Here is a 25,675-nt window from a genome sequence, read left to right on the forward strand (position 1 = left end):
CTCCTCCTAATACTCCATTTAACCTCTCCCTATAGCTCCTCCTATTACTCCATATAACTTCTCCCTATAGCTCCACCTATTACTTCATATATCCTCTCCCTATAGCTCCTCCTGTTACTATAAATAACATCTCCCTATATCTCCTCCTATTACTCCATATAACATCTCTCTATATCTCCTCCTATTACTCCATATAACCTTCCCCTATATATTCTCAGATTTCTCCATATAGCCTCTCCCTATATCTCCTCCTATTACTTCATATTACTAGATATAACTCCCCCTATATCTCCTCATATTATTCCATATAACCTCTCCCTATAACTCCTCCTCCTATTACTCCATATAACCTCTCTATATCTCCTCTTATTACTACATACGGTATAACATCTCCCTATATCTTCCATTACTCCATATAACCTCTCCATATATCTCCTCCTTTTACACAATATAACATCTCCCTATATCTCCTTTTACTACATATAGCCTCCCTATATCTCCTTCTATTACTCCATATAACCTCTCCTATATCTCCTATTACTCCATATAACCTCTCCTTATATCTCCTCCTATTACTCCATATAACCTCTCCCTATAGCTCCTCCTATTACGCCATATAACCTCTCCCTATATCTCCTCCTATTACTATAAATAATATCTCCTATATTTCCTCCTATTAGTAACGTCTATGGCCACGGCCCGCCGTTCTGACTTACCCCTCGACGGCCGCGGCCATGGACATGTGAGTTCCCTGTAGCGTCGTCCCCCTGTGAGGCGCCGGCACTCACTTCCTTGGTAACGAGACTTTCTCCGGAGGGCGCGCCCGCCCCCGCGCGTGCACGGTCTTAAAGGTCCAGTGCGCGCATAATTGCAGGACGTCTGCAATCAAGCCCAGAATGCTACTGGACTATAAAAAGGGCTCTGCCCTCTTGTTCTTTGCCTGAGCGTTGTTCGTTACCCAAATTTTGTCTTGCAAATGGTCTCCTAGTGTCTTCCAGTTCCCAAGTGTTCCCTGTCCCTGTATCCTGTATCCCGTGCTGTCCTGGTCAAGTGCCGTGCTGAAGTTGTTGTCGTGTTGTGCTGTATTCCACGCCTGTTCTGCTGCTCCACGCCTGACGTCTACCTGCTGCCTGGTCCCAGCCGAGCCTGCCTTGCTACTGTTCGAGTTGCCACAGGTACCCTTTCTGGACTATAGACTCTGTACTATACCTGTTTGGCCAGCTGCCATCCCACTATGCGGCACTGCCCAGTGGGTACACACCCCGCATCGTGACAGTACGCTCAGGCCATGGACCCTGCTGGTCAATTCAAGGGCATGTCACCCTCCCAAGACATGCAGGCGGACCTGCAGGATCTCCGAGCAAGACAGGATCAACTTCTTGTGGTAGTGGACTCCATGGCACAGCAGCTAAAGATGCTAGCTGCTTCCCTTCCTGCTCCTATGCAAGCTCCTCCGCTCCTGCTACACCTCCTGGCAGTTCCGGTTCGGATCCTCGGTTCTCGCTGCCATTACCTTCTCGGTCCCATGGAGACCCAAGTACATGCAAAGGGTTTCTGAACCAATGCCATATCCATTTTACCCTGCACGCCCAAGCTTTTCCGTCGGACGGAACCAAGATCGCCTTCATCGTGTCTTTACTTGCCGGCAAGGCCCTGGCATGGGTGAACCCAATCTGGAAACGTCAGGGACCCGAGACCTAAGACTTACAGGAGTTTGTACGGTTATTCCGTACTGTTTTCGAGGAGCCAGGATGAGTCTCGTCAGCAGCCACTGCTATCTTTAACCTTCGCCAGGAGGACACCTCCGTGCGCGAATACACCATCCAGTTCCGGACCCTGGCAGGAGAACTGTCCTGGAACAATGAGGCCTTGGTAGCATCCTTCTGGCATGGTCTATCGCCCGAGATCAAGGACAAACTTGCTGCTCGAGATCTACCACCTGCCTTGGACGACCCGATTCTGCTTGCTACTCGGGTGGACATAAGGCTCAGGACGAAATCTCATGAGGTTCAACAGTAGAGACGGCTTCCTAGACTGGCACCCAACTTCCAGCAACACCTCTTGCCGCCTTCTACTACTTTGCCCGATGTTCCGATGCAGGTGGATCGGCTAATATTGTCTGTTCAAGAAACAGCGCAGGCGCACCTCTGCACTCTGTTTATATTGAGGACTCGCTGGCCTGTGTCCTCAGAAGCCAAAAAACCCCAACGCCTAGGTTTGGTTGGAGAGACAACCCTGGGTGCTACTGCATGTAATCGAGAACTCTCCTCCAAACTGTTCATTCCCATGACCATCATTGCTGGCGGGAAGCCCCAACCGGTCTCTGCCTACCTGGACTCTGACTCTGCAGCCAATTTAATCTGCCAAGACCTTGTGGATCTTCTTCAGTTGCCCACTGTCCCGCTGGAAAGGCCGTTGAACGTTGCCTCGGTAGATGGACTGCCATTGCCTGACCCAGTTTTGTCTGTGACCAAGTGTGGCGAAACCGGGAAAGTCAGTGGGGGTCGGTTTACGCCAAGAGAATGTGGGCGATAGATTCAGGCGACACAGATTAACAGGGGACAAGCCACAGCGGCGCGTTTATTAACAGGGACAGACACACACAGAACCAATGCATCGCTGCTTCTCCCCTCTGGGCTGGATGGAACAGGCTACCTCACTATGGGGTCTCTCCACTGTACGTTTCATCCTTTGGGGTGTCTCCAGATCTTCATTAGTTAGATGGGACTCCAGCACTTGTCCTCTGTTACTGTCCCTAGGTCAGGTACCATCTCTGAGGTAGACAGCCCCTGCCTGCAGCTCACACTGCTATCTCATCCTCTCCTGGGCTGCAACTCAACTGAGAACTCATCCAGCACAGCTATATCCCTCACTCAGGAAACAGGCCCCCTCCTTTTTCTTATTTACATTACACATGTTCCCGCTCTCAGCCTGTGACTCATTCTCCTTCAGTATAAGATTAACCCTAGAGGGGGAGGACAGTGAAGCAGCACTAAATAGAATACAATATAAAACATCTGGTTATCAAACATAACGTAATGCAGTTTTAGGGGACATATCCCCATCTAGCACCGGGCGCCATCTAAGCTATGGCACCCGGATGGCGGGAGTGCGACGGTTTGCGGCAGGCTTAACCTTTATCTGGGTACAATGCCTGTAACCGTCACCCGTTCTGCCACACCAAGTCATTGAGACTTTAAGTGGGAGCTCTTCACTCTGAGCTCATCTCTCTGTTTGTCTCGCCCAAGGCCGTCAACCCCGTGCTGCTGGGTTTGCCTTGGCTCCGTTTGCACATCCCAGTCCTGGATTGGAACTCTGGATAGGTTCTCCAGTGGGGTCCCAAGTGTCTCGACCGCTGTCTGGGTCATATTCCTCCACCACAGTCTCCTCCGCATCAGTCATTGGCAGGGTTGCCTTCTTGTTACTCTATGTTCTCTGATGTCTTCGATAAGAAGACATCCTTGCCTGAGACCCAGCCTATGTCTGCCTACATTAAGGAGAATCTGGAAAGGGGCTTCTTTCGTAAATCCTCATCCCCGGCTGGAGCTGGGTTTTTCTTTGTCAAGAAGAAAGATGGATGCCGCCTGCATTGACTACCGAGGCCTCAACCAGATCGCGGTGAAGAACAGGTACCCATTGCCTTTGATTTCGGAACTGTTTGATCGCATACAGGGGGCAATTTTTTTTTCTAAACTGGACCTTCGGGGGCCTACAATCTGATTCGGATTCGTCACGGTGACGAGTGGAAGACTGCATTTAATACACGTGATGGGCACTATGAATACCTAGTTATGCCCTTCGACTTATGTAACGCCCCCGCGGTGTTTCAAGAATTTGTCAATGACATTTTTCGTGAGCACCTCTATGTTTGTGTTGTGGTGTATCTCTATGACATTTTGATTTTTTCCCCAGATCCAGTAACTCATCAAAGTCAAGTCTGCCAGGTGTTGCTTAATTTAAGGGAGAATCATCTTTATGCTAAGCTGGAAAAGTGCGTGTTTGAAAAAAAGTCTCTTCCCTTCCTGGGCTATATCATCTCCGATAAGGGTCTCAAGATGGACCCTGAGAAGGTAAAGTCTGTCCTGGAATGGCCACGCCCCCAAGGCTTAAGGGCCATACAACGCTTCGTGTGATTCGCCAACTTCTACCGGCTGTTCATTCCCAACATCTCGTCTTTGACAGCTCCCATCTCTACCCTTACTAAAAAGGGTATGAATGTCAAGGTGCGCATTTGAATCCTTAAAAAAAGCCTTCACGTTAGCCTCTATTCTTCACAACCCTGATGTATCCCTACTGTTTTCATTAGAGGTAGACGCTTCCTCTGTTGGTGCTGGTGAACTGTTGTTCCAGAAAGGTTCGAAAGGCAAGACTGTGGTATGTGGCTACTATTCTAAGCTGTTTTCTTCCGCAGAGCGCAACCACTCAATTGGGGATCGGGAGTTATTGGCCATCAAGCTGGCTCTGCAGGAGTGGAGACACCTACTGGAAGGCGCAGTCCACCCTATTCTGGTCTTCATGGATCACAAGAACCTGAACTATCTACAGACGGCTCAGCGGTTGAATCCTCGTCAAGCCAGGTGGTCGTTGTTCTTTGCTCGGTTCTGGTTCGAACTCCACAACCGTCTGCCGACAAGAATGTGAAGGCAGATGCCTTGTCTAGGTCATTTGAAACAGAGGACACTGTGGAGTCCCCACAGAATATTATTGAGCCTTCCTGCATCTTCTCTGTGAACCCTCTGCAAGTTAGAGACATTCCTCCGGTAAGGAATTTTGTACGTCTGGCAGACAGAGGAAGAATCCTTTGTTGGGGTCACAGTTCCAAGCTGGCAGGTCACGCGGGTGCTCGTAAGACCCAAGATCTAATCGTCCGTCAGTTCTGGTGGCCCACGCTGCCCAAAGACGTCGTAGACTTTGTCTCCTCATGTACGGTATGCATAGCAAATAAAGTTGCCTGCTCCAGACCGGCTGGTCTGCTCCAGCCGCTGCCTGTGCCCATTGCTCCCTGGCAGCATGTTGCAATGGACTTTTGTCATGGGTCTCCCTCCCTCTGCGGGTTGCAGTGTGATCTTGGTGGTGGTGGATCGATTTTCTAAAATGGCTCATTTTGTTCCCTAGACTGGTCTGCCTTCTGCTGCGCGATTGGCCGACCTCTTCATTCAACACATCTTCCGTCTGAACGGCTTGTCTCGGATCGAGGAGTCCAGTTCACCTCTAAGTTTTGGAGAGCACTCTGCAGTTGTCCTTCTATTCGGCCTATCATCCCCAATCCAATGGGCAAGTTGAGAGGGTTAACCAGATTATGGAGAACTATCTGCGTCACTTTGTTTCCAGACGGCATGATGACTGGGTGCAGCTGCTCCCGTGGGCAGAGTTCTCCTATAATAACCACACTAGTGGGTCCACCACCTGCAGTCCGTTCTTCATCGTCTACGGCCAACACCCTCGAATACCTCTTCCTGTCTCTACTATGTCCCAGGTACCTGCAGCTGACTCTACCTTCAGGGACTTTCTGCAAATATGGCAACAGACCCGATCTTCTATCCTGCTGGCAGTGGACCGCATGAAGAAAAAGGCAGATACTAGAAGACGGGATCCTCCTCAGTTTCTTCCAGGTACGAAGGTCTGGTTGTCTTCAAAGAATATCTGGCTGAGGGTGCCGTCCTGCAAATTTGCTCCTAGGTTCCTCGGACCCTTCGAGATCCTGCTACAGATTAACCCGGTGTCTTACAAGCTGCGGCTGCCTTCTACCCACAAGATCCCTCACTTCTTCCATGTCTCATTGCTGAAGCCCGTGGTCCTGAACCGCTACTTCAGGACTCCTAGTTCCGCAGTGGCTCCTGGCGGCTCGTCAGGGACTTTCGAGGTAAGGGAGCCCGCGCGTGCATGGTCTTAAAGGGCCAGTGCGCGCATAATTGCAGGAAGTCTACAATCAAGCCCAGAATGATACTGGACTATAAAAAGGACTCTGCCCTCTTGTTCTTTGCCTGAGTGTTGTTCGTTATCCAAAGTTTGTCTTGCAAATGGTCTCCTAGTGTCTTCCAGTTCCCAAGTGTTCCGTGTTCCTGTATCCCCTGCTGTCCTGTTCAAGTGCCCTGCTGAAACTGTTGTCGTGTCGTGCTGTATTCCACGCCTGTTCTGCTGCTCAATGCATGACGTCTACCTGCTGTCTGCTCCCAGCCGAGCCTGCCTTGCTACTGTCCGAGTTGCCACAGGTACCCTTTCTGAACTATAGACACTGTACTATACCTATTTGGCCAGCTGCCATCCCGCTACGCGGCACGGCCCAGTGGGTGCACACCCCGCATCATGACACTATCACTACATATAATGTCTGCTATATCTCCTCTTATTACTCCATATAACATCTCCCTATGTCTCCTCCTTTAACTCTATAGAACATCTCCCTATATCTCCTCCTATTATTCCATATAACATCTCTCTATATCGCCTCCTATTACTCCATATAACCTTTCCCTATATATTCTCCGATTTCTCCATACAGCCTCTCCCTATATCTCCTCCTATTACTTCATATAAATTCTCCCTATATCTCCTCCTATTACTACATATAACTCCTCCTATATATCCTCATATTATTCCATATAACCTATCTCTATATCTCCTCCTCCTATTACTACATATAACCTCCCTATATCTCCTCCTATTACTACATATATCCTCTCCCTATATCTCCTCCTATTACTCCATATAACATCTCCCTATATCTCTTTCTATTACTCCATATAACATCTCCCTATATAACCCCCTATTACTCCATATATCCGCTCCCTATATCTCCTCCTATTACTCCATTTATCCTCTCCCCATATCTCCTCCCATTGCAATAAATAATATTTCATAGATCTCCTCCTATTACTCCATATAATGTATCCTATATCTCCTACTATTACTCCATATAACCTCTCCTATATCTCCTCCTATTACTCCATATGACCTCTCCTATATCTCCTCCTATTACTCCATATAACATCTCCCTATATCTCCTCATATTACTCCATATAGCCTCTCCCTATACCTCCTCCTATTACTCCATATAACTCCTATCTGTATCTCCTCCTATTACTGCATACAACCTCTCCCTACATCTCCTCCTATTACTCCATATAACTTCTCCCTATATCTCCTCCTATTGCTCCGTATAACCTCTCCTATATCTCCTCCTAATACTCCTTATAACCTCTCCCTATATCTCCTCCTATTACTCCATATAACATCTCCCTATATCTCCTCCTATTACTCTATATAACATCTCCCTATATCTTCTCCTATTACTCCATATAACCTCTCCTATATCTCCTCCTATTACTCCATATATCCTCTCCCTATATATCCTCCTATTACTACATATAACCTCTCCCTATATCTCCTCCTATTACTCTGTATAACATCTCCCTATATCTCCTCCTATTACCCCATATAACCTCTCCTTATATCCTCTCCCATTACTCTATATAACCTCTCCCTATATCTCCTCCTATTACTCCATATATCCTCTCGCTATATCTCCTCCTATTACTACATATAACATCTCTATATATCTCCTCCTATTACCCCATATAACATCTCCTATATCTCCTCCTATTACTCCATATATCCTCTCCCTATATCTCCTCCTATTACTCCATATAACCTCTCCCTATATCTCCTCCTATTACTACATATAACCTCTCCCTATATCTCCTCCTATTACTCCATATAACCTCTCCCTATATCTCCTCCTATTACTCCATATAACATCTCCCTATATCTCCTCCTATTACTCCATATATCCTCTCCCTATATCTCCTCCTATTACTCCATATATCCTCTCCCTATATCTCCTCCTATTACTCCATATATCCTCTCCCTATATCTCCTCCTATTACTCCATATATCCTCTCCCTATATCTCCTCCTATTACTCCATATAACCTCTCCCTATACCTCCTCCTATTACTACATATAACATCTCCCTATATCTCCTCCTATTACTCCATATAACCTCTCCCTATATATCCTCCTATTACTCCATATAACCTCTCCCTATATCTCCTCCTATTACTACATATAACCTCTCCCCTATATCTCCTCCTATTACTCCATATATCCTCTCCCTATATCTCCTCCTATTACTCCATATATACTCTCCCTATATCTCCTCCTATTACTACATATAACCTCTCCCCTATATCTCCTCCTATTACTCCATATATCCTCTCCTTATATCTCCTCCTATTACTCCATATAACCCCTCTCTATATCTCCTCCTATTACAACATATATCCTCTCCCTATATCTCCTCCTATTACTCCATATAACATCTCCCTATATCTCCTCCTATTACTCCATATAACCTCTCCTTATATCTCCTCCTATTACTCCATATAACCCCTCTCTATATCTCCTCCTATTACAACATATAGCCACTCCCTATATCTCCTCCCATTACCACATGTAACAGTTCTATGTGACTCATTACACAACGTCTCCCTCTAGCTTTTCTGTCAATGTTCCATAAATGGTTACTGTTGCTCTAAACAATCCCACCCATTCATCATAACACGTGTCTTAATAAACCTCTTTCAACAGTTTACTAGCAGTTTATTCCAAAGCCCGCAGCACCAAAAAAAAAACCTCCTGAAAGCTTAGAGACAAGCAGATCATCTTGGTCCATCCCTGACGCTCGGCATTCTTCACGCAGACCCTACAAGTTCCTCTGTGACCCTGTAGACCATCTTCAATCTTCTCAGTATGGAGGTCTCCTGTCTTTGGTCTCTAATCATCGTATACATTTTCAGAATCTGCCGAGTACATGGTAAGCTCTATCCTGGGATGCAGTATCTATATGGGTAATAGATGATGGGAATCTGAATGCTTTTGAATGTTCCTATATGTTGAATTATGGAGTGTGCAAGGTCATAACATGAAGCGACGGATAAATGGTCGGAGGAATATTAAGGTTTAGCACTGTTTAGTAACTTCGTAGAGGTGGAGAATAATAATCATCATCGTCTGCAGTTGGCAGGAGTTCTGCAGTCTATACAAGGCTATGTAGAGCTGTACAGAGGAATGCCATTACTTTTTAGGTTTCAGAAGAGAATATTTGTAAGAATGAGTAACAAGAAGAAAGCTGAAATTGGCTTAGTTTCAAGATGAAACCTCCCTGGTATACGGCTGGTTCCACTTAGTCCCGTTTCTAGTCAGATACTCAACGAGAGAGACCTGGTTCCAATCACAGAACTGATGTGTTCGCCATTCTGGAGAGATTTTAAAGGTCATTATTTTGTATTATTATTGGTCATTAACTTCATTAATTGTTCTTCTGCTACAGAAGAGCGACTCCTCCACACACAAAGCCAGGACTAATGTATAGTCAATATCAAACTGATGTACCCAGGTCCCACCAGAGAAAATTATTTTTGAATACCTCATCGATGGTCCCCTCCTGATTTCATTGTATCTTCTGCTGTTGACATTGTAAACTTAGGTCATATATTGAGTAAGGACTAATAGGTTATTGGAGAAATAACCCAAAAAAGTGAGAGACACCCAGCAGCAAGTGACCTGCTTTACTGTCATCTACAAATTGGATTGTCTTCTGCTGGTCCTCATGTCAGAGCTTGGGCTCACAGGAGGATCCTCTGGTGGTCCAGTCCCACCTTAATGGTGTAGGTGCTGCACATACCTGGCATTCAAGGGTCTGGAGGTCTCTTATCTGGTGACAGCCCTGGAGATTTTTATAGGGTTTTCTCCTTTAAATAGTTGTTGTAATCTTATATATATATATATATATATATATATATATATATATATATGGAACCCACTGTACACATACTGTACAACGGGCAGAGCCTACAATGTAATTCCGACCTCAGGCATTGTCTCATACACATACACAAGGAATCCAATTATCCCAGAAATTTAGCAATGAATTTGCCATTTGAAGGTAGCCAAAGACATAAATTGCCCCAATCTGCTCCTTTAATATGCACATTTGGCTCAAGATATTTCTGTGACGGGAGGTGGGGGAGAAAAACAATTAAAAAATTCCATCATGACTTGCCCGCTACCCAAAATGAATGACTGGCGGAGGCTACTAGTTGTTTATATACAGTACTAGCAGATTAGCTGTAAATCCTGCCAAAAACAATGGAATCTATGGCCAGCTTAATGGGGTTTAGTAATGTAATACAATGATGTCTCACAGGCAACAAGCAGGGTGGATAAAATCTTTCGGATATACAACTCGTATTAATTCTGCCTGCCTATCCAGGGCGTAAGAAATATAAAGGTGTGGCCATATGGCTACTATGGGGGTCCCTGGAGAGAAGGTGAAGATCCCAGGATCATCTCATCTCCATTTTAATGGGTGGTGACAACCTACACCGGGATGTGGTCTCCACAGGTGCTGCTATGTTAGCAAATAAGGAGGTCGACAATGTACTCAAACAGGCAAAGTATCTCTTATAGGGCCCAACAGAGATGGGGCTAGAGTTCCAGAGGTTACGGTAAGTAGGGATTTCTGTAAATCGGTGGTCTGCAGCCTGTGGCTCTGTAGGGGGTGCACGATAAGTGTCACAGTTGCCCCATTACAAAAGTGTTAATGTTCTTGCTAAGTTATGTTTCTGTATACAGTGCCGTGTTGTGTTGTGTTGTGCTCTATGCTGCATGTTTACTACGAAGTGTGTGGCTGAGACCCCACATGGGATACCTGAAAAGTCTGTGTAACCGGGACAATAGAGTGTAGGCCGCAGGGCGCCAGCTCTCAGTAGTCGCCAGCCGGAGCTGAAGTATACACAGCTCAACGCATTGCAGCAAGAGTCGCCCAGATAACAGCCGTGGCAGTGAGAATCAGGTCTTGGGTTTGACGTAGCAGGGAGATGCTAAGGGGAAGCGTGGTTGAGCAGACTGGTAGGAGCACAGGGCCCTGGGTGAAGGTAAAAGTGACAGGAGTGTAGGAGAGAGTACTGGCTGTGCAGGACCATATGAGGCGAGACAGAACTGAAAGAGACAGTAGAAAGACTGTGAGCAGACACGATAGAGGAGTGCTACTGCATGAACGCCCAAAGATCCCGTGGGGGTGAGTGAAGGTACTCCCATATTCTAGCGAGTCCCTAAAGCGGAGGGATAGCCAAGCAGGGCGGAAACTGCTGTATAGCAAAGCAAGGTGAAAACTGCTGTATAGCAAAGCAGAGCAGAAACTGCTGTACAGCAAAGCAGTGCGGAAACTGTTGTAGTGCAAAGTAGGGTGGAAACTGCTGTAGTGCAAAGTAGGGCGGAAACTGCTGTATAGCCATGCAGGGGGGGACTGCTGTCAATTGCTGGGCAGGGCACGGTCTGACAGTTACAGAAAGGTGTGAGTGACTAATAGACGACTGTTGATTTATTGGCTGAGTAGCGAGTCACTATCTTAGTGTTCGGGAATGATCGACCATGTATTGGGCCAGTAGGGAGGATAACCCCCACTATATACTCAGTAATGCAGACTGTGACTTTATAAAAGAGAGGTTACTTCTACCACATTTGAGCCATAGGCATTGAATATAGATTACTTAGGCCTCATGCACACGACCGTGCCCGTAATCACGACCCTTGATTGTGGGCACGGCTGGCCGCCGACACCCGCAGGCCGCATTTTCGTGCCGTGCTCCCATACAAAGTATGAGAGTACGGCCCGCAAACAGCGAAAAGTAGGACATGCTCCATATTTCCCGGCACGGTTCTACGGCACGGACACCCTTCCGTAGCGATACGGAATGGTGTCCGCTGCTAATAGAACCGGGCGGGTCCGCAGTTACTGAGTTTTTTTACGGTCGTGTGCATGGGACCTTATATGGCAATGTTGCGCTGACTAACATCAAGCTTTGTAGTAAGGGTATGTTCACACGCAAACTCAAAAACGTTTGAAAATACAGAGTTGTTTTCAAGGGAAAATAGCTCCTTATTTTCAGACGTTTTTTAAGCCACTCACAATTTTCGCAGCGTTTTTCGCAGCGTGTTTTAAGGCCATTTTTGGAGCTGTTTTCTATAGAGTCAATGAAAAACGGCTCCAAAAACATCCCAAGAAGTGACCTGCACTTTTTTTTCACGGCCAATTTTTTACGCGGCCGTTTTGAAAAACGGCCACGTAAAAAAACGGCCCGTCGGAACAGAACGCCGTTTTTCCCATTGAAATCAATGGGCAGATGTTTGGAGGCGTTCTGCTTCTGATTTCTCGCCCATTTTTCGGGCGTTTACAGCCCGAAAAACAGCCGAAAGTAGGCCGTGTGAACATACCCTAATGGTGCATCTAACTATGGGTCTATGTGTGGCTTTGCTTTGACCATTTTAGTCACCCCCTATATGTATGCCCTTTCAAGGCATACGGATGGAATAGAGTAGAGTTCACCAGCTCGGGATACTCCTTTAATAACCAGAGTGGAAAGCTGCTACAAAGAGCAGAACGCCCTCTAGGGAACCCGGCATATCTGTATTACACTGGCGGTTCCTAGATTTTAATGGCTGCCATGCAATGTCTCACACTGATTGTTTTTTCGTTTTTCAGAGATTAATTTCTGAGCGACAGGGACTCAATATTCGAGCCTGATCTTACATCATCTCAGAGTTTTATGATTTTTTTTAATCACACTAGTAGAAATCTCCCGTGTGAATTCGGGTTTAGTTTGGATTTATGGTTCTACCAATAACCTAGATTTTAAAGGGAATCTGGCACCAGTGCTGACAGCGCTATATACAGGATGGGAAGTTTAGCTTAACTATGGCGATGGTGTCAGAAATGCATGAACGAGAAATCTACATTATAATGCCTCCGACCCCGCCATCACAAGGGACGGAAACGGCCCCTGATCGCTGCCAGTCCCTCCCCTCTGCTCTGAGTGACTGATCTAGTGGTCTCCTGATTGGACGCTAGAGCAGAGGGGAGGGGTTTGAAGCGCTCAGTGTGGAGAGCCCAGAGCACTAGCGAAAGTGGCGCCGGTGCCATTAATATGATGATTTCCCGGCAGTTTGCATGAACGACAACACTGATATAGTTACACTACACTGCCCACCCTGTATATAGCGCAATCTGCAGATTTAAGAGCTCAAAACTGCTGACAGATTCCATTTAAAGGGGACCTATCAGTTCGGAGAAAAATCCAGTAAGTGACAATAGATTCAATTATAAGACTTTTCTCAAATACATATCATTAGCAGAAAGGAGGATTTCATTCCATTTTACAGGAACAGAGTTCTACTTCCTCATTTTTGGAAGTGGGAGGTTGTTACTACACTGAGATTTCCTACTACTCTGGGAGGTACCAACTGTAAGGGGGGACTGATTCTACACAGCGTCCAAATGTGAAAGCTTTGTGCTCCGATTTGGTCAGGGGTCAGGGTGAGCTAATCAATTCACCTATTTCACCATTTTGTTAGTTTATAGAATAAATGCGTGGAGATGTAGTAATATACTACTTCGTGAAAATGCGGGAAGGGGTTAAAGGGTCAGAGCTTTTGTCACTAGAGAGGAATTTTCTTAGTTACATATATCTGTTTGCATCTGAGTCAGATTCGCCGTCACAGATTTCCTCATATTTGACAGGAAAACGTCTCTGCGTGCACAATGGGGTCCGTTGGGCATTATGAATGGATGCCACAATGCAAATGTGAACGGAGCCTAAAATATTCTTTGGAAGAAAATTTTATTATTTGTGTGTAGTTTTCTTTTACAAGTTGTGCACACACATAACACATAACTCTGTTGGTCACAAAGCAACGGGATATGATATTCCAGAACAATAAGGAAAACTAAAAAATGGCACTAAGAGTTCAGAACAGATGGCACAGTCACACATAGGGATCCTAAGTTATTGACACTCACAAGTCAATACAAAGGAAAACAGCACAGTGCAAGCCTTAAAGGGGTTGTCCTATTGGGAAAACCTCTGTCCATATGGCCCATTAGGGCATATGGACATCAGAGGTGGGAACCACTGCTCAGAATCCCCCTCTTTTAGCCAGAGAAAAGGACTGCTCAGAGTTTACCACCATGGTGCTGATCTCTGGGTGTTTCGGCTGCCAGACCGGGAATGATCAGCTGGAGTGTACATAGGGGAGAGGCGGGCACCGCTTGGGACCGCACTCTATGTGCCAGAACTAAGTGCTGCTCTATAAAAGTGGGTCCCGCTCTGGCAGGCTCGGTGCATCCATTCATCACATGGACAGCAATTCAGTTGAATGGCCGGCATCTGATGCTACATTCCACCTGCAGCAGCAGATGCCGGCTTCTTTTCAAAAAGGTGTTGTCTTCCTGAAACAAACCCTTTAAAAAAAGGGATGCGCCCAACTTGGTCTGGTCCCCTTTATTGGAATTTAGAACAGTGACCTACTGACATTTGGGGTTCTGAACAGTGGCCCACTGATATTTGGGGTTTAAAACAATGGTGCAATAAATGCCTGGGACTTAGAACAGGGACCCACCGACATTTGGCCTTCAGAAGAATGACACATAGACAGACTGACCAGTGTGGCATTTACCCCATGGCCACTGGGGTAAATGCCCTACTGGTATTCCCATATCCACTATCAAGATAGATCCGCACTTGTTAAAATGTAAGTGAAAGACTTCAAAATACAAAAATACTGCTCAAACTTGACCTATATCCTTTGTATAAGCATATATAAGCAGTTTATGACCTAGACCACACTCAGTCCACTCCTGATTTTTCCATTGTGTATAATGTATCTGTGCTACAGCAGGTTTAACAATGGAATAACAAAATTAGGAATGTTAGTTCCAACTGGGACTGTAATGGGGTCTGTTCCAACCCTTGTGGACCTACAGGTGCATTGGTAGGAATATATGACTGTGTATGGGATCAAAACACTAGTTATGTGAGTCAGACAAGGCGCAGTGGCTATCTGTCCTCTTAAACAATGGATGGATCATGTCTCTATTATTCCAGAGAAAATTTAACAAAAACCTAGGACACCCATATGCTATATTCCAGGCAAAAAGGAAAATATAGCACTCCCCAGTAAATGTTCCATATTTATGACTCAGTCTGTTATTCTTACTGAAACAAGACTAATATAAAATATGACTTCTAGCATCTTGGAAGCCGTGCTAAAAAGCTACAAAAAAATCCTTTGTATCCTTCCTATATACCATAGTTAGCAGCAGTATAGCATGTATTATGTATCATGTGTATCAGAAAATTACAATGCACTTCCACATCCATCATGAAACTGTGTTTTACATAATAAATACCCCACAATGTATTCAGTCTCATCCAAAAGGGAAAATTGCCCCATTAACCCGTCCCAGTTTAAGATACACTGGCAGCTTCTGAAAAAAACCTTACCCCATGGGGCCAACTATAGTATTATTATTATTATTTAGGCACTGTATAGTCATTTCATTTAGGCACTGTATGGCACTTTTATTTAGGGACTATAGAGCAGCATTTTTTGGGTACTTTTTGGTACTGTTGTTTGCTACTATGAGTTGGTATTATTTAGGCAAAGTTCATACTATAGTTTGAGCAGTTTAAAGTATTACGCTTACATGGCCAGATCTGTGTTGTACTTATCGATAATAAAATGCTTATAGTAAACTATGGGCCCACACTGTACCGCTGTGGGCCTGTGATCTTACAAGAAGGCACATGGAGGTTTTTCTCACTGATATGTATGGAATCAGTGAGAATAAAAATTGTGCAATGCTCCATCGCATGCCGGAATAGGCAGGTATTGACCCCTAAAACATTGCCTTTCGGTCCGTAATAATTTTCCTCATAAAAATGGGAGGGAACCCTATTATATTTTGTGTAGGAGCCTCCACAGACTTGAGCCTGTCCTAGTCACATCAGTCCTGTCCCTACTGGAGTTTTTAAACTAATTTTGCTAACTCAGGCACACACATTAATGCCAATTTCTTAGAAGACCAGTGGTGCCATCCACTGACACCAAAAATAATTGGCAACTAAAAGCATGACACTGAAGGGTAGACGTTCTCTTTGAAAGCTTTAGTACCACTCTCGTATGGGGTGTGTAGGTATTAGGGTATGTTCACACACACACTAATTACGGATGTAATTCGGGCGTTTTTGCCCCGAATTACATCCGAAAAATGCGGCTTGAAAGCGTTGACAAACATCTGCCCATTGAAAGCAATGGGCTGACGTTTGTCTGTTCACACGAGGCGTATATTTACGCGCCGCTGTCAAATGACGGCGCGTAAATAGACGCCCGCGTCAAAGAAGTGACCTGTCACTTCTTGGGGCGTAATTGGAGCCATTATTCATGGACTCCAATGAAAAGCAGCGCCAATTACGTCCGTAATGGACGCGGTGTTCAAGCGCCTGCACATGCCGTTACGGCTGAAATTACGGGGATGTATTCTCCTGAAAACATCCCCGTAATTTCAGCCGTTACGGACGCTGCCGTGTGAACATTCCCTTACAGTGCAACCATTCTACAGAACATAAAACCTAAAGACATGTAGGTGTAGAAATCAGCCAAAATCCAATATCCAAACACAAATCCAAATAAGCCATAAGAAAAAAATTCAAGCTTCCAGATACACAGCAAATCCGACCCAGATACCACAGGGAGTTCAGGACGAAAGTCTGCACCGAATTGTGTTTTCTTTGGTGAAGATTTTCTGATGCATTTTCCGCTGCAGAGAAGAAGAGGTGAGAAGAGGGGAAATAGGGATTTATTTTTTGTTTCCTACTTTTGATTTTTGCTGCGGTCATGCAGCTTTTCCACAGCAAAAATCGCAACAGTCGGTTTTTGTTGTTGATTTTTACTTCCCTATTAAACTCAATATGGGAAAATACCACAACGCAGGTCAATCTCTGCACCGAATTTTTCTGCAGCGGGAGGATGAGATTTGTTAAAATCTCATCCACTTTGCTGCTGCTGTAATATCCTCAAGTGCGGAAAGAAAATCTGAAGCAATTCTGCTGCATGTGATCGTAGCCAAAATAAAACATGTGATGAACAAAGTGTGGGACATCTATATACCGTATTGAGCAAAAGTTTTAGGCAGTTGTGAAAAAATGCTGCAAAGTAAGAATGCTTTCAAAAGTAGAAGTGTCAAAGGGGTTGACACTTCTGATGACCTTTTTATTAAAAAAATTCCTTTCAAAGGTTTACATAGCCTTTAATTGTTATTTTTTTTATCAATTAACAAAATGTAAAGTGAATAGACAGAAGAGAAATCTAAATCAAATCAATATTTGGTGTGACCACCCTTTGCCTTAAAAACAGCATCAATTCTTCTAGGTACACTTGTACTCAGATTTTGAAGCAACTTGGCAGGGAGGTTGCTCCCATCTTGGAGAACTAACCACAGATCTTCTGTTGATGTAGGCTTCCTCAAATCCTTCTCTCTCTTCATGTAGACAGACTTTATAATGTTGAGATCAGGGCTCTGTGCGGGCCATACCATCACGTCCAGGGCTCCTTGTTTGTCTTTACGCTGAAGATAGTTGTTAATGTCATTGGCTGTATGTTTGGGGTCGTTGTCCTGCTGCATAAAAAAATTAGGAGCCAGACGCCTCCCTGATGGTATTGAATGATATATAAGTATCTGCCTATATTTCTCAGCATTGAGAACACCATTAATCCTGACCAAATCCCCAACTCCATTTGCTGAAATGCAACCCCAAACTTGCAAGGAACCTCCACCATGCTTCACTGTTGCCTGCAGACACTCATTATTGTACCACTCTCAAGCCCTTCAGCGAATAAACTGCCTTCTGATACAGCCAAATATTTCACATTTTGACTCATGAGTCCAGAGCACCTGCTGCCATTTTTCTGCACCCCAGTTCCAATATTTTTCCGTGCATAGTTGAGTCGCTTGGCCTTATTCCACGTCAAAGGTACGGCCTTTTTGGCCGAAATTCTTCCATGAAGACCACTTCTGGCCAGACGTCTCCGAACAGTAGATGGGTCCCATTGGCTTCTGCGCTAGAAAGTTCTGAACCAATGGCACTGCTGGACATCTGATTTCAAAGGGAAATAAGAATGATGTATCTTTGATCTGCTGCACTAAGTTTCCTTGGCCCACCACTGCGTTTACGCTCCTCTACGTTCCCCGTTTCTTTGTGCTTCTTCAAAAGAGCTTGAACAGCAAATCTTGAAACCCCAGTCTGCTTTGAAATCTTTGCCTGGGAGAGGCCTTGCTGATGCAGTATAACTACCTGGTGTCTTGTTGATATGCTCAGTCTTCCCATGGTGGACCTGTGATATGAAACAGTCTTCCACAACCTCATATTTGTAGCAAAGTTTGACTGTCCCTCACCCAGTTTTAAGCCTCCCACACAGATGTTTCTGTTACAGTTAATGACTGTGTTTCAACCTACATATGAAAATGATGATCATTTTCACCTATTTGTTATAATTGGTTAATCATACACCTGACAATAATCCTACAAAATCCATGACTTTGTGCAAGTGTACCTAGAATAATTGATGCTGTTTTCAAGGCAAAGGGTGGTCACACAAATATTCATTTGATTTGGATTTATCTTCTGTTCATTCACTTTGTATTTTGTTAATTGATAAAAAACAAATATTAACACTTCTATTTTTTTAAAGCATTCTTACTTTGCAGCATTTTCCACAACTGCCTAAAACTTTTGCATATAACTGTATATGGCAAGTCAGTGATTGCATATACAACCCTAACCCTAATGCGCAGAACCTCTACATAACAAACTTTTGCAAAAGTATACGTTTGTCCTGAGGGCCCGTCTAGTGCATTGTTTTGATAACACACGGCTGTGTAAACATTCTCTTCTGCTATGAATTCCGCTAACAAGTCCTGGCAGCGTTCTGGCAGAGATACCCTGGTATAACAGTGTATTTTGGGTGTGTTCATTAATCACTACAATATGGACCTGGAAATTTTCCTGAATCTTCAAAAACATTTGGAATCTACCTGGATCATCTATTTAAAAAGTGGCTCACTACCCCTTTCATTATTCAGAGAGGGCAGCCGCTAACAAAAATAGCAGTTCTTGTTTTGGAGGATTTCTTGGTTTCGATGAGCATTTATCTCACTATTTATGTCTGTATTGATCATTAAATCTGCATGTTATAGTCAATGTTTTTTCATCTGTGTTTTTTCATCTGTGTATATTCAGGTGGGTGGTTTAAACCTGTATATCTCTAGAAAAGTCTTTTAAACTGTGGTCCAATATTTCCCGCACGTGTGGCCATGACCACCATTCAATGTCAAATTTAACCCTGAAAGAGGCTCTGTCACCAGTTTATAACTGCCCTATCTTCTACCTGATCTAATAGGCACTTTAATGTAGATAAGTAATGTGTTGCAATTAGCTCAATCTCCCACATCTCTGGCTTCTTGAGTCTGGACTGAGCTCGCGAGTGCACCCTGGTGGTCACTGTGGAACATGATGGCCGTATGTGCAGACATCTCTGGAGAGAAGGGCGTCGACTGGATGGAAGGAGTTCGTGGTCAGCGACCACGGAGGTTACAGTATCCCCCCTCTTATGTCCCCTCCTCTTGGGTCCAGAACGAGAGAGAAACCTCTTAATGAGGGTAGGAGCGCTGAGATTCTCTTCTGGCTCCCAGGACCTCTCTTCTGGACCAAAACCCTTCCAATCTACTAAATAAAATGTTCTTCCTCTGTGTTCTGAGGGACCGCTGGAGGCAACCGCAGGGCTAGGAGTCTGGGTAAAGCAGTTCAGAACCACAGGCTTCAGGAGAGAGACATGGAAGGAGTTGGGGATCTTGAGAGTAGGAGGCAGCTGAAGCTTGTAGGCGACAGGGTTGATCTGCTGTAGGATCATGAAGGGTCCGAGGAGCCTGGGAGAAAATTTGTACGACGGCACCCTCAGTTGAATATTCCTGGAGGACAGCCAGACCTTCGTGCCATGAAGAAACTGAGGAGGTTCTCTTCTCCTTGTGTCCACCTTCCATTTCATGCGGTTGACCGCCAGCAGGATGGAGGGTCAAGTCTGCTGCAAGATCTGCAGAAAGTTCCTAAAAGCCGTGTCAGCAGCTGGTACCTCGGACGTATCAGGCACCGGGAGAGAAATTCCTGGGTGTTGGCCGTAGACAATGAAGAACGGTGTCTTCTGTGTGGACTCGCTGGTGCGATTGTTGTATGAGAATTCAGCCCATGGCAGCAACTGTACCCAGTCATCGTGCTGCTTGGAGATGAAGTGGCGTAAGTAGTTCTCCAAGATCTGATTGATCCTCTCGACCTGACCATTGGACTGAGGATGGTAGGCCGAGGAAAAGTCCAACTTTACACCTAGGAGTCCGCAGAGGGCTCTCCAGAACTTCGAGGTAAACTGAACCCCCGATCAGACACAATATGCTGCGGTAAGCCGTGCAGGCGGAAGATGTGTTGGATGAACAGCTTGGCCAGTAGAGAAGTAGAAGGAAGACCGGTTAGAGGAATGAAGTGGGCCATCTTCGAAAATCGATTCACCACCACCCAGACAGCACTGCATCCAACAGAGAGAGGCAGGTCAGTAATAAAGTTCATAGCTATATGCTGCCAGGGAGCATCGGGCACAGGCAATGGCTGGAGCAGGCCAGCAGGTCTGGAGTGAGCGACCTTGTTAGCTGCACACACTGAGCAGGAAGAAACAAAGTCCAAAATGTCCTTGGGCAGCGTGGACCACCAGAAATGACGGGAAATCAGATCTTGGGTCTCACAGGTCACCCGCGTGACCTGCCAGTCTAGAGGAGTGTCCCCAGCAGAGGATTCGCACAAAAGTCCTCCCTGGAGGAATGTCCCCAACTTGCAGGGGATTTACAGAGACAATGCAAGATGAATCAATAATGTTCTGTGGCATCTCCATGGTGTCCTCTGTCTCGAAAGACCTGGACAAGGCATCAGCCCTCACATTCTTGTCGGCCGTGCAATAATGGAGCTCAAACTGGAACCTGGTAAAGAACAGCGACCACTTGGCCTGACGAGGATTCAGCCGTTGGGCAGTCTGGAGATAGGTGAGATTCTTGTGGTCCGTAAAAATCAGGATGGGATGAGCTGCGCCCTCTAGTAGATGTCTCCACTCCTCCAGGGCCAACTTGATGGCCAGTAACTCCCGATCCCCAACCGAGTAGTTGCGTTCTGCGGAAGAGAAGAGCTTAGAGAAATATCCACATACCATAGACTTGCTCTTGGAATCTCTCTGGAACAGGAGTGCACCAGCACCGACAGAGATAGATGTCAGTGAGGAGAAGTTTGGAATAAACTGTCTATAAAAATTGGTGAATCCCAGAAAGCGCTGTATGGCACTCAAGCCTTGAGGGCGTGGCCATTCCAGAACGGACTTTACCTTTTCAGGGTCCATCTTGAGACCTCTATTCGAGACAATGTAGCCAAGGAAGGGCAGAGCATCCTTTTCAAACACGCACTTCTCCAACTTAGCGTACAGACGATTCTCTCTTAACCGCATTAAAACCTGACGGACATGTCTCTGATGAGTCACAGGATCTGGAGAAAAAATCAAGGTGTCATCAAGATAGACCACAACACAAACATAGAGGAGGTCACAGAAAATGTCATTAACAAACTCCTGGAAGACCGCAGGAGCATTACAGAAGCCGAAGGGCATTACTAGATACTCATAGTGTCCATCACGGGTGTTAAATGCAGTCTTCCATTCGTCACCCTGGCAAATCCGGATTAGGTTGTAAGCCCCATGCAGGTCTAATTTGGAAATAGTTTTGGCATCACGTATTCGATCAAATAATTCAGAGATCAGCGGCAACGGATATTTATTCTTCACCGTGATCTGGTTGAGACCCCGGTAGTCAATACAAGGACGCAGGGAGCCATCCTTTTTCTTGATGAAGAAGAACCCGGCTCCTGCCGGAGAGGAAGACTTCCATATGAAACCCCTCCCCAAGTTCTCCTTGACATAGGTGGACATGGACAGAGTCTCTGGCAGGGAGAGAGGATATATCCTACCACGGGCAAGGGATGCACCAGGGATCAGAGTTCAGGACTGGGGCATGTAGTGTGAGCCAAGGCAGACCCAGCAGCACAGGGTTAATGGCCTTGGACAGGACATAGAACGGTAGAAGTTTGGAGTGGAGAGCCCCTACTTGGAGCCTCAGCGGCTTGGTCACAGCTATAACTGGGTCTGGCAGAGGTAATCCATTTACTGATGCAAACATCAATGGTCTATCGAGAGGGGTAGTAGGTAATTGGAGAAGGTCCACCAGGTCTCTACAAATGAAATTAGCAGCGGATCCAGAGTCCGGATACGCAGAGACCTGATGCGTTTTCTCACCGGACACTATGGTCACGAGTATGGACAACTTAGACGGGAGTCCTTCTTTACCCAAGGTTGTCTCTCCTACCAACCCTAGGCTTTGGGGCTTTTGGGGACACAGACGCACAAGATGGCCTCCGAGGCCGCAATAAAGACAGAGTCCCGAAGTGCGTCTGCATTGTTTCTCCTTGGTAGATAGCTTACATTGGTCCATCCTCACAGACTCCTGAGGAGGATCGGCATCTGAGGACGGCAGGGGTTGCTGCAAGGTAGGGGCCAGACTAGGAAGGCCTCCCTCCCGACGAACCTCTTGGAGCCGTTCTCGGAGCCTTCTATCAATCCGGGCAGCCAGGAGGATGAGGTCATCCAGGGTAGATGGCAGGTCTCGAGCGGCAAGTTCGTCTTTAATCTTAGGAGACAGTCCATGCCAGAATGTAGCCACTAGGGCCTCATTGTTGCACAACAGTTCTCCCGCCAGGGTGCGGAAGTGGATGGCGTACTCACCCAGAGAGATGTCGCATTGGTGTAGGTTCAGCAAGGAAGCCGCAGATGAGGAGACTCGTCCAGGCTCCTCAAACACCGTGCAAAATATCCGGAGGAGCCCCTGGAAGTCACGGGTCTCTCCCAGATAGGGTTCCCCCATACAAGGGCCTTGCAAGTAAGAAGAGAGATGATGAAAGCGACCCTTGCACCATCAGACGAAAATGCCCTTGAATACAGGCTGAAGTGGATCTGGCACTGGTTCAAAAATCCATGACAGGTACTTACGTCTCCATCATAGTGGTCAGGAAGTGGCAAACAAAAACGAGGATCAACAGGAGGTGTAGTCTGAGGAACAGTACTGCCAGGAGGTGTAGTAGGAGGAACAGCAGCTCGTGCCTCCTGCCGACGTGCAAGAATGTTCAAGGCCTGGAGGAGTTGGTCCTGTCGAGACCGAAGGTGTAGCATATCCGCCCGCATCTCTTGTGACGTTGTCATGGTCTTGGATCGACCAGCGGGGTCCATGGCCTGAGCGTTCTGTCACGTAGGGTTCGCGGACCCAGGGCCATACCGCCAAGGCGGTATGGCAGTTGGCCAACAGGGCACAGGTCAGAGTCTATAGTTCATATAGGGTACCTATGGCAGCTCGGACAGTAGCAAGGCAGGCTTGGCTGGGACTAGGCAGCAGGTAGACGTCAGGCGTGGAGCAGCAGGACAGGCGTGGTGTACAGCAGAGCACAGCTCAACACGGCACTAGATCAGGATATAGGTTACAGGATACACTGGGAGCAGGAAACACTAGGGGACCATTTGCAAGACAGACTTAGGATACGACAACAACGCTCAGGCGTGGGAAGAAGGGGCTGAGACCTTCTTATAGCCCAGGGTGCTCTGGGAGCAATTCGTTCAATCTCTCACATGCGTGCGCTTTGGCTTCTTGAGTCTGGACTGAGCTCGCGAGCGCACCCTGGTGGTCACTGTGGACCATGACGGCCGTATGTGCAGACATCTCTGGAGAGAAGGGTGTCGACTGGATGGAAGGAGTTTGTGGTCAGCGACCACGGACGTTACATCAGAGTCATACACTTCTCTTCATTCATGTCTTCATTCATGTCCAGTGTTAGGGATCTGCCAGGTACTACTTCTAGGTATACTCCTGGGATTAATCAATCCACACCTGAGGCCAGACCTGTTCGACTGACACCATCTCCCACCAACCAGGGTGGCAGGCTCAGGAGTGGGAGAGCCTATCGCGGCCTGGTCAGTCGGAGTTAGCTCCGCCCCCTGTCCTTTATTACCTGCCGTGTTCTCTTCCTCAGTGCTTGTAATTCTTCTGGATTCCTGGCCTCACTGCTGCTTGCTCCAGCCTGCTTCTGCCGTGCTTCTGCCGTGCTTCTGCCTTGCTGCAGTTCCGCTTAACCTGCTTTGCTTTGCCCCTGGCTTGCTTCCTTCTCCGTGCTCACTTTGGTATACTCCACTTCATCCTGGTCCTGACTACTCATTCACCGCTCCATTTCCTCGCGGCGTTCCGTGGCTACTGCCCCTTCCCTTGCGTGTTCCCTGTTTGTTCTCCCGTGCACTTAGACAGCGTAGGGACCGCCGCCCAGTTGTACCCCGTCGCCTAGGGCGGGTCGTTGCAAGTAGGCAGGGACAGGGCGGTGGGTAGATTAGGGCTCACTTTCCCTTCACCTCCTTCCTGCCATTACATCCAGCTGTACAAACAGTACAGCGTGATCTCGCGAGATCACGCTGTGCTGTCACTTACTCCCACATAAACTTTACCGGAGTGTCGGGAGAATGAAAACACATGGCCTCCAAATGCTCATAACTTTGTCAAAAATAAAAGTTTTTTAAAAAAAACAACACATTACTTATCAGATTATTAGATTAGGTAGAAGATAGGGCAGTTATAAACTTGTGACAGAGCCTCTTTAAGGATTGCTAATGCCGGGTTATCATTTTAAGAGCCATAATTTATTTCTTTTTTTCGACATAGCCGCATGATGCCTTGTTTTTTGTTCGGCTAGGTGTCTTTTTTTTTATTGGTACAATTTTGGTGTTACATATAATTTATTTAATTTATTTTTTACATTTTTTAAGGGGTAATAAAGGCAAATCCACCATTGTTTACCCTGCGATAAAAGTATTCTACGAGTCGTTACACTTGCAGCGGTACACTATAAGTATATCTTTTTTATTGTTTACTATTTTTAAACAAAATTAAAATATTATATTTCCCTCCTTTCAACAGCTCTGCTTCCAATTCCCATAATAAGCTTGGAAGATAAGATAAAAATCAATGAAGAAACAAAGGTGACCTGCCTGCTGCCGTCCAGTGAATGCCAATGTCTGGAGGTGGAATTACGGATCATCACAGAGGAGAAACTCAAGAACTGTGTATCTCACAAGGGAAATTTCTCTAATGTCACCTGCACACTGGAAGTCACCAAAGACATGCACGAGGTGGAGTTATCCTGCGAGGCTCACTTCAGGACCAAGAGCAAACCTCAAAGGCTAAATATTCAGAGTACGTATGTAACCAAAGTTAAAGAAGAAGCAATGTGGTCCCAGTGGTCTACATCAGCCAGACCACAACACCCTCAATGCCAATTTTGACAAAGGGGGGGGGTCTCTAAGAGCGTTGGCGCCCACTATGGTGATGGCAAAATTCTCCTCCTTCCCAATCCAATTATACTCACCTTGCCAACTCTGTACATGTACTACATCACACATTTTTTTGGATAATAGTAATTGGCTTGATCAAGGGTGATGAAGGTGTTAATACAAATATTCTTTTTAGTGGTGGTCTAGGCTGATTATAGGTCAATATCTAATATCTCTGGATGTCTAGGGTGGTTTACACTTATTTTATAATAACATAATTATTCCGTTTTTTATTATATGTTTCAGGATAATGAGTTAATGGTGTTGGTTTTTTGCAGAAA

General features: G+C 45.9%; 1 protein-coding gene across 1 annotated transcript in view; it reads left to right on the forward strand.

Moving 5' to 3' along the window:
• Nucleotides 1-8,591: 8,591 nt before the first annotated feature.
• LOC142748360 (intercellular adhesion molecule 5-like) overlaps nt 8,592-25,675 on the forward strand; it is a 28,075-nt gene continuing 10,991 nt past the window's right edge. Inside the window, exons 1-2 of the mRNA XM_075855447.1 lie at nt 8,592-8,814; nt 24,982-25,257. Coding sequence (XP_075711562.1) covers nt 8,751-8,814; nt 24,982-25,257 — 340 coding nt within the window. The 5' untranslated portion in view covers nt 8,592-8,750. The remainder of the gene's footprint in view (nt 8,815-24,981; nt 25,258-25,675) is intronic.

The sequence above is a fragment of the Rhinoderma darwinii genome, chromosome 3 (assembly GCF_050947455.1).
Source record: "Rhinoderma darwinii isolate aRhiDar2 chromosome 3, aRhiDar2.hap1, whole genome shotgun sequence".
Taxonomy (NCBI): Eukaryota; Metazoa; Chordata; class Amphibia; order Anura; family Rhinodermatidae; genus Rhinoderma; species Rhinoderma darwinii.